Source organism: Siniperca chuatsi, linkage group LG5, assembly GCF_020085105.1.
Source record: "Siniperca chuatsi isolate FFG_IHB_CAS linkage group LG5, ASM2008510v1, whole genome shotgun sequence".
Lineage (NCBI taxonomy): Eukaryota > Metazoa > Chordata > Actinopteri > Centrarchiformes > Sinipercidae > Siniperca > Siniperca chuatsi.
In genome coordinates this window covers 282,501-292,500 of record NC_058046.1, presented here as the reverse complement: position 1 = coordinate 292,500, position 10,000 = coordinate 282,501, and the positions used below count along the sequence as shown (strand labels likewise).

Below are 10,000 nucleotides of genomic sequence, written 5' to 3'. Positions count from 1 at the left end.
TTGAATTCAGTATTTAAAGTTGCGTTTCAGAGCTGAAACTGCTGGAACGTGTTTATTATGTGCTGAAATAACTGTATGAAAGGTTGAATATTATTTGGACCTGATGTTTTAAATTTAACGTGTATTTTATATTTTGTGTCTCGTATGTGAGACTCGTCTCTGTTTTATTACAGAACAAACCTCTAATATTCACTGCACAGTGCGTTTGATTTCAATCACTGTATATTACATTTATATTTAATATATAATTCATATATATTATAAAGTCAGAGTGCAGTCCTGGTTTTAGTCTCTGTCCTCAGCTCTGACTCAGTTTGAGTTATTTCAGATTATTTGGTTTTGTGACTTCTGTGAGCGACCGGCTGTAACAGACTCGACTGAAGTCAGTCACATATTTCTATTTGCTTCTTCTTCACGTATATTTTATATGTTCTGATGTACTGAAGTTCAAACTTTAGTAAGGGATTTATTTTTCAAAGTGTCCTTCACCAAAAGGTGCTTCCACTACAGACACAACAGACACAACAGACAAGAGCAGAAGAACAAATTCAACGCATACATGTCAAACGACGTCAAGCCGAATATGCGCGCAGTCCTGCTCCTTAGACATTACAGCTGTAAAACTCGCCTCCGACGCAGATCTGGGATTGTTTTCAGGGCTTTGTTGTTCCTGGGTGGTTAGTCTCTAACTTCAGTACTAACTTGTCAATAATCATAACCATTCATGCATAACAACGAGTTAAACACTTCGAACGTTTACTGTAGCACCTTTTTTAATGTCCGGCCCCATCCAGGCTGTGATTGGTCGGTTCACAAAAAGCGACAGTGACGAGGGCAACAGCTTTATGGAAAGCTGAACACGTTTCAGCAAAGTGCACCCGACATGGCGAAATAGCCAAGTAACCAAACCCAAACCGTGCTTATCTTCTCCCTGTTGTCTTCTGGCTCCTGGCGTCAGCTACAGAGCCCTGTCAGTGGAACTGGTGTTGAGGATCTCGAGGAGGATGTGGGTCGGGGTCGGGGCCGAGGACGAGGATCTGTCTCGCTGTTGTGTTTGTACGATGAGTTGCTCAACTGGCCCGCTGGGATTTCTCCCGGCGGCCAGTCTGACTGTGCTCGGCCCTGTCGTCACTCTGTCTGAGGGGAAAATGCCGTACCCGCGCTGTTGTTTATTTGGTTGTCTCGACTTCGCGAGTGATCGACGTCCTGCCGCGTTTCTATTTGCTCATCCTCAAAGAGAGAGAGAGCGGACCGCCGTTTGTTTGCGTGGAGCGGACCGGCGTTTGTTTGCGTGGAGCGGAGCGCCGTTTGTTTGCGTGGAGCGGACCGGCGTTTGTTTGAGCGGAGCGGACCGGCGTTTGTTTGAGCGGACTGGCGTTTGTTTGCCTGGAGCGGACCGGCGTTTGTTTGACCGGAGCGGACCGCCGTTTGTTTGCGTGGAGCGGACCGCCGTTTGTTTGAGCGGACCGCCGTTTGTTTGCGTGGAGCGGACCGCTCGGCAGAGTCGTGTAAACTCTTTGTCCGTAAACAGGTACTGAAGTCCACATTCATCAGACACACAAAACCAATCAGGACCTTCTGCAGACATTTTAAGGAAAAACCTGTTTCTAAGATTGTGATATAATGGAAAACAGAACAAAAAGTGCATTTCATTTTTGATCACACAGGTGACACTTTCTATTCTCCTCTGGAAATGAGTGGAAGCGTCCGGTTTCCACCGCCAGAGGCAAGAGACCACTCCAGTCCACACTCCAATCAATAAGCCCCCGTTTGTAAGCCTGCAGCCTTCCTATCCTGATCGCGTCTGTCCTGGGTCGGGTAGCCCCCCCCGCCACGGAGACTTAGCCCCCCCCGCCGAAGTAGCCCGGGAGCTTTCGAATGATTGGTTTCACCTGTCCCTCGTTATCGCCGCCTCTCTAGAGTATCTAGCGCGTGTTTGTGTTTCCCTGCCAATTCGTCTCTGTCCACGTGTCAAGTGTTCCAGCCATGTCCCAGTGTTTGTTCTCCCTGTGTTTTACTGTCCAGCGCGTCCACACAGTCCCAACGAGCGGTTGCTGCCGTTTGTTGTTGCATTTGACAGGGTTGTGATGGTCTCCGCTGAGGCCATTATCGTGACAAGTAACGCCGCTGCTTCGGTTAGGCTGCTTGCAAGCTGCTGAACAGACACGTGTGGGGAACAAATGAACAACAGTTGTTCGCCATTTATTATGAAACGCACTCTCTTTCACAGCCACCTCATATAAACAACAACGCTCTCATATAAAATTATAATGTTTTTCGAGAGTAACTGAACGCAGAGAGAGCATTTCAACTGTGTGTATGAGCACATTTTGCTGCTGTGTGTGTGAAAGCTGTTACGTAGTTTTCACGAGAGCGTTTCAGTTGTTTGCGTGTGTGGTTTTCAGTATAGCACGTGAATGAGTTGGATTCATATGTGTATGTGACAGTAAAAGTACATGCGTATGCATGGTAATTCTGAATAATGTTCCTAACGGCCCCTCATATTATAGTGTGTAATACTGTGTTATACTGTGTTATATAGTGTGTTATAGTGTTATATAGATAATAAAACAGAGAAGGTTAGCTCCATGGTATAACCCCCAAACCCGCAAATTACAATAAACATTGTGAAAACTTGAAAGGAAATGGCGTTGCTGGAAGAATCCCGTTTAGTCTGGCAAGAGAGTCTTAGAACATACAGGAAGACCTCCGTAATGCCAGAGCGGCCGACTACTCATCATTAATAGAGGGAAATAAGAACAACCCCAGGTTCTCAGCTTATGTAGTGTATTATATTGTGTTATACTGTGTTAATGTTATACTGTGTTATAAAGTGTGTTAGTGTCATAGTTTGTAATGTTGTGATAGTTTGTTATATTGTGTTACATTGTTATATATAGTGTGTTATAGTGCTAAATGTGTGTTATAATGCTAAATGTGTGTTACAATGCTAAATGTGTGTTATAGTGCTAAATGTGTGTTATAATGCTAAATGTGTGTTATATTGTGCTAAATGTGTGTTATAATGCTAAATGTGTGTTATAGTGCTAAATGTGTGTTATCAGAATCAGAATCAGAATCAGAAATACTTTATTGATCCCCGTAGGGAAACTCTTTGTTCCAGTAGCTCGTCTTTACGTCAGTGCAGGAGAAAACGATATTGTACACTATAAACAGGTCAGAAATAAATTAAGTAACATGTTGGTATAAGTATAAGATAAACTAAGTGTCGAGTACCAAGTGGGTTTACTGGTAGATGGTGAAGTACAGTATAAATACAATGTCACTAATTATGTAATAAATAATAGTAAAAGCGGAGGTGCATGTACTGTCGAGAGTAATTGAGGTATATCCGTAACAGTAATAAGAAAAACTAACAAGGGAAAACTAATATTGCACTTGAGTAGTAAACAGAATATTGCACAATTATTATTAATTATGGCGGAGATGTAATGCTCAATGTCCAGTTTAGTGACCTAGGGTCAAACAGACTAATCCTTAGAGGGAGGAGTTAAATAGTTTGATGGCCACAGGCAGGAATGACTTCCTGTGGCGCTCTGTGGTGCTCTTTGGTGGGATGAGTCTTCCACTGAAGGTGCTCCTTTGCTTGACCAGCACGTCATGGAGCGGGTGGGAGACGCTGTCCAAGATGGCGTGTAGTTTGGCCAGCATCCTCCTCTCTGACACCACCGCCAGAGAGTCCAGCTCCACCCCCACAATGTTACTGGCCTTACGGATCAGTTTGTTCAGTCTGTTTGCGTCCGCTACCTTTAACCTGCTGCCCCAGCATGCAACAGCATACAGGATAGCACCGGCCACCACAGACTCATAGAACATCTTCAGCATTGTCCGGCAGATGTTGAAGGACCTCAGCCTCCTCAGAAAATAGAGGCGGCTCTGGCCCTTCCTGTAAACAGCCTGAGTGTTCTTGGTCCAGTCCAGTTTATTATCTAAGTGTACTCCCAGGTACTTGTAGTCCTCCACATTGTCCACACTGACCCCCTGGATGGAAACCGGGGTCACTGGTGCCTTGGCCCTCCGTAGATCCACAATCAGCTCCTTTGACTTTGTCGCATTGAGCTGCAGATGGTTCTGCTCGCACCATGAGACAAAGTTCCCCACCACAGCCCTGTACTCCGTCTCATCACCACCGCTGACACATCCCACCACAGCAGAGTCATCAGAAAACTTCTGAAGGTGGCAGGACTCTGTGTGGTGGCTGAAGTCTGTGGTGTAGATGGTGAAGAGGAAGGGAGAGAGGACAGTCCCCTGAGGGGCCCCAGTGTTGCTGACCACGCTGTCTGACACACAGTGCTGCAGCCGCACATGCTGTGGTCTGCCAGTCAGGTAGTCCACAATCCAGGACACAAGGGGGGCGTCCACCTGCATCGCTGCCAGCTTCTCTCCCAGCAGGGCAGGCCGGATGGTGTTGAAAGCACTGGAGAAGTCAAAAAACATGATCCTCACCGTGCTTGCCGGCCTGTCCAGGTGGGTGTGGATGCGGTTAAGCAGGTAGATGATGGCGTCCTCAACTCCCAGTCGGGGCTGGTAGGCGAACTGAAGGGGGTCCAGGAGGGGTCTGACGATGGGCCGCAGCTGTTCCAGCACTAGTCTCTCCAGGGTCTTCATTATGTGGGAGGTCAGTGCCACCGGTCTGTAGTCCTTGGAGCCACTGGGACGCGGCGTCTTCGGCACAGGAACGAGGCAAGATGTCTTCCACAGAATGGGGACCCTTTGAAGACTCAGGCTCAGGTTAAAGACGTGTTGAAGGACTCCACAAAGCTGGGGGCACAGGCTTTTAGCACCCGGGGCTAACGCCATCGGGCCTGCAGCCTTGTTCGAGTGGAGCCTCATCAGCTGTCCTCTCACCTGGTCAGCAGTCAGGCACACAGCAGAAGTTACAGGTGGGGAGGGGGAGTCGGTCTGGAGAGGGCCGTTAGCCTGATGGGGAGGGGGAGCAGAGTACTCAGAGGAGATTGAGGGCCGACAGCAGCTGAGTTAGAGGGGGGGATGACCAGGAGCCGGTGTGTCGAATCTGTTAAAGAACAGATTAAGTTCGTTGGCCCTGTCCAAGCTGCCTTCAACTCCTCTGCTGCCAGTCGGTCTGAAGCCAGTGATGCTCTTCATGCCGCTCCAGACCTCCCTCATGTTGTTCTGCTGGAGTTTCCGCTCCAGCTTCCTCCTGTACTTCTCCTTGGCCTCCCTGATTTTCACCTTCAGGTCGGCCTGGATTGCCCTCACCTCCTCCCTATTACCATCAGTAAAGGCCCTCCTCTTGGCATTCAGGATGTCCTTGATGTCTTTTGTTACCCACGGTTTGTTATTTGGGTAACAATGGACCGTCTTGGTTGGGACATTGCAGTCCACACAGAAGTTAATGTAGTTAGTGATGCACTCAGTGAGCCCGTCAATGTCCTCTCCATGAGGCTCACAGAGTGCATCCCAGTTTGTCACCTCAAAACATTCCTGCAGTGTCTCGTAGGGCCTCCCTGACCATCTCCTCACTGTCCTTGTGGTCGCAGGCTGCCTTTTAACTAGAGGCACATAGCAGGGTTTAAGATGAACCAGGTTGTGGTCTGACCTACCCAGAGGGGGAGGGGGAAGAGCTGTATGCGCCCCTTAACGTTAGCATACAGCAGGTCCAGTGTCCTCTCCTCCCTAGTAGGACAGCTCACATACTGGGTGAAATTAGTCAGTGTTGTTGAAACACTGACATGGTTGAAGTCACCCGAGATTAATATGAGTGCACTCGGGTGTTGAGTCTGGAGTTGTGCTATGGCGGTGTGAATGGCGTTGCACGCCGATGCCGGGTTAGCAGAGGGGGGGATGTAAACAGCCACAACAATGGCATGTGAAAATTCACGTGGCAGATAATATGGCCGGAGTCCCACAGCTAACAGTTCAATGTCCGGGGTACAGATACTCTGCTTGATGGTAACGTGACCAGGGTTACACCATCTGTTGTTAACTAGAACAGCAAGCCCGCCGCCTTTCCGCTTACCGCTCCCGGTGTGATCCCTGTCGGCCCGAACAGTCTGAAAGCCGTCGATGGAAACGTTATGATCCGGGATATCCTGGTGTAGCCATGTCTCTGAGAAGCACATCAAGCTACACTCACGGAACTCCGTCTGACTCCGGGCTAACGCCGTTAGCTCGTCCATTTTATTCGCCAGCGATCTCACGTTGCCCATGACGAGAGAAGGCAGACACGGCTTAAATCTCTTATTCTTAAGTCTCTTTGTCTGCACCCTCTCTCTTCCTCGCCGCGCCGTTCCACCTCTGCATCCTCGGTGTGTCCTCCTCCAGATCTCAGCGGGGACATCGGTTGTCCTGGGCGCCATGCTGCCCGGCTTCAGCGCGATCAGCTGTTCCTGGTGTAAACAATGCGGCCAAACAGCTGATCTGCAGCGGTGCCCGACCGAGTAGCAGAAGAAGAAATTCCACGGCGAAAAAAGTACAAAAACACTTTCTACCCTCATTTTCGCAAAGAGCGTAGTTTAAATTACACTTACACACAAGTTACAAAAGTTTGGAAGAAAAAAGTAAAGTTAAAAGTTGGAAAAAGTAAGACGACGAGACGGAGCTACAGCAACAGGCAGCATGCGGGCTGGCGCATGCGCACTCAATGCGCACTTGTATAATGCTAAATGTGTGTTATATTGTGCTAAATGTGTGTTATATTGTGCTAAATGTGTGTTATAATGCTAAATGTGTGTTATATTGTGCTAAATGTGTGTTATATTGTGCTAAATGTGTGTTATATTGTGCTAAATGTGTGTTATAATGCTAAATGTGTGTTATATTGTGCTAAATGTGTGTTATATTGTGCTAAATGTGTTATATTGTGTAACTTGGTATTAACAGGAACAGGAAGTCAGTAACGGACTGAAAGGCTGATGTAATTAATGATCCTGTATTCTGCTGCTACTTTAACCGCCAACCTTCATCACTGCGGACGGCGCTCCACCGACACCACTAACAGGAAAAGGTCGTCACTGACATCAGCTGACCGTGCCCTCAGCTGTTAACACCTTCAGTTCAGAGACATGTCGAGTTATGTGTCCCACAGGTTTGTATCGTTTCCTACAAAGGAACTGATTATTAATGTGATTCATGAGATTCCTGATGACTGTGACCTTTGACCCTCTGCTGGGTCAACAGGTGATGTTCACCTGTCTGAGCTCCCGGTTAGTTCGGCTCAGTTTGGTCGAAGTCAACTCACGAGTGGAGGAGCGGTCGGTCATGTTGCCATGGCAACTGACCTCAGATATCAGATTATGAGATTATTATTGTGACATCAAGATTAAGCAGCGCAGCTAATCCTGCTGCCGTCAGCAAACACACACACACTCACACACACAAACACACACACTCACACACACACACTCACTCACACACACACACACACACTCACACACACACTCACTCACACACACACATACACACACACTCACTCACACACACATTCACTCACACACTCACACACACACTCACTCACACACTCACACACACACTCACACACACATTCACTCACACACACACACACACGCACACACACACACTCACTCACACACACTCACACACACACACACACACTCACACACACACACACACACATTCACTCACTCACACACACACTCACTGAACTTCAGTGAAACAGAAAATATGTTTCTTCTTACCGTTCAAGTCGTCGAAGTCAGCATCTAACTCCATCATGAGTCTGCACCTGTCTGTCTGCACCTGTCTGTCTGCACCTGTCTGTCTGCACCTGCCTCTCTTCTTCTTCTGCAGCTGTTTAAACCCCTCACATCCTCCTTACCTTTGTGGGCGGGGCGAGGAGCTGCTGAGGTCACATGGAGAGTGTATCTAAGCAACCAGACAGTGCAAGTCTCCGCCCTCTCAGCCAGAAGCAGCGGATGAAGCTGAAGCAGAAGCAGAGAAGAAGATAATTCAGATTTATAAACATCTTCGGACAGTTTGCGTCAGTTCACGATCAGTCTTTTACCTCCAGATTGTTCAGCATCACTAACTGAGAATCTGACAGGATGCAGAACATTTTACTCCAGACGTCAGGCTCCGCCTTCTGACCGCACGACAGCCAATGGATGGAGGCGCTCTTCAGCTCTGTGACATCATCACAACATCATTATATTCGAGTGGCAGCGGGACTATTTTGTCATCTTTTCTTAAAACAAACAAAAAAATCAATCTATGCTGAAGACAAAATAATAATAATAATGATAAGACGTCAGAATGATTGTATTTCATTGTACATTTAAATCCATTAGCATGATTTTATTACTTATTATATTAGTGACGTACAGGAGCTCACTGCGGTATGAGAGGCGAGTATCGGTAGAGATACGAGTGAATATTGACAGTTAAATATTAAAGCGCAGCCGCTCAGGCTGCTGAGAGTGACAGCTCAGATACCAAGTTACATCTCACTCCTTCCTGTTCTCTCAGCTCTGTCTGGCTGGCTCGAAGTGGCGGGGCTCAGATTGAAAAAGGTGATGTCAGGTGTGCACCAATCAGGATTCAGCAGCATGTAGATCAAAATCTGATGACAGCGGTTTGGTGTCACGCTCAGTCCTGATTAGGTTTTAATACACATGTTGTTGCTTACTGGAATATTTAAACTGTGATATATTAACGTTGTGAATTATTCATCATAAAAAAGCTTCACTATGATCCCGGACACGAAGACATGAAGAAGCAGCAGTAGTCGCCTTTTGTCAGCTGGTGCTGAGACTCTCTGCCCCCTCAGACTCTCGGACCAGTCTCACAGCAGCACTGCTCTCCAAACACCAATCAGAGGAAACCGAACTACAACACCACGCACAGAAACCTGAATCTGGATCACTGGACAGAAACTAAAAGCCAGATCAGAAAGTTATCTGGACCTGAAGAGTTGAAGGACCTCAGCCTCCTCAGAAAATAGAGGCGGCTCTGGCCCTTCCTGTAAACAGCCTGAGTGTTCTTGGTCCAGTCCAGTTTATTATCTAAGTGTACTCCCAGGTACTTGTAGTCCTCCACATTGTCCACACTGACCCCTGGATGGAAACCGGGGTCACTGGTGCCTTGGCCTCCGTAGATCCACAATCAGCTCCTTTGACTTTGTCGCATTGAGCTGCAGATGGTTCTGCTCGCACCATGAGACAAAGTTCCCCACCACAGCCCTGTACTCCGTCTCATCACCACCGCTGACACATCCCACCACAGCAGAGTCATCAGAAAACTTCTGAAGGTGGCAGGACTCTGTGTGGTGGCTGAAGTCTGTGTGGTGTAGATGGTGAAGAGGAAGGGAGAGAGGACAGTCCCCTGAGGGGCCCCAGTGTTGCTGACCACGCTGTCTGACACACAGTGCTGCAGCCGCACATGCTGTGGTCTGCCAGTCAGGTAGTCCACAATCCAGGACACAAGGGGGCGTCCACCTGCATCGCTGCCAGCTTCTCTCCCAGCAGGGCAGGCCGGATGGTGTTGAAAGCACTGGAGAAGTCAAAAACATGATCCTCACCGTGCTTTGCCGGCCTGTCCAGTGTGGTGTGGATCTTGGTTAAGCAGGTAGATGATGGCGTCCTCAACTCCCAGTCGGGGCTGGTAGGCGAACTGAAGGGGGTCCAGGAGGGGTCTGACGATGGGCGCAGCTGTTCCAGCACTAGTCTCTCCAGGGTCTTCATTATGTGGGAGGTCAGTGCCACCGGTCTGTAGTCCTTGGAGCCACTGGGACGCGGCGTCTTCGGCACAGGAACGAGGCAAGATGTCTTCCACAGAATGGGGACCCTTTGAAGACTCAGGCTCAGGTTAAAGACGTGTTGAAGGACTCCACAAAGCTGGGGGCACAGGCTTTTAGCACCCGGGGCTAACGCCATCGGGGCCTGCAGCCTTGTTCGAGTGGAGCCTCATCAGCTGTCCTCTCACCTGGTCAGCAGTCAGGCACACAGCAGAAGTTACAGGTGGGGAGGGGGAGTCGTCGGTCTGGAGAGGGCCGTTAGCCTGA

At 48.4% G+C, this 10,000-nt stretch overlaps 1 protein-coding gene across 3 annotated transcripts in view; it reads right to left on the bottom strand.

The window, feature by feature from the left end:
• Nucleotides 1-10,000, bottom strand: part of LOC122875992 (disabled homolog 2-interacting protein-like) — a 52,717-nt gene that overhangs the window by 37,051 nt on the left and 5,666 nt on the right. For 2 of the 3 annotated variants that reach the window (XM_044195758.1, XM_044195759.1), the window contains 2 exons: nt 8,006-8,124; nt 7,820-7,922 (listed from right to left, as the gene is read on the bottom strand). In XM_044195758.1, the coding sequence (XP_044051693.1) occupies nt 7,820-7,922; nt 8,006-8,124 (222 nt within the window). Of the gene's footprint in view, nt 1-7,679; nt 7,729-7,819; nt 7,923-8,005; nt 8,125-10,000 lie in introns of those variants that run through there. The other variant, XM_044195760.1, reaches the window with a different exon arrangement.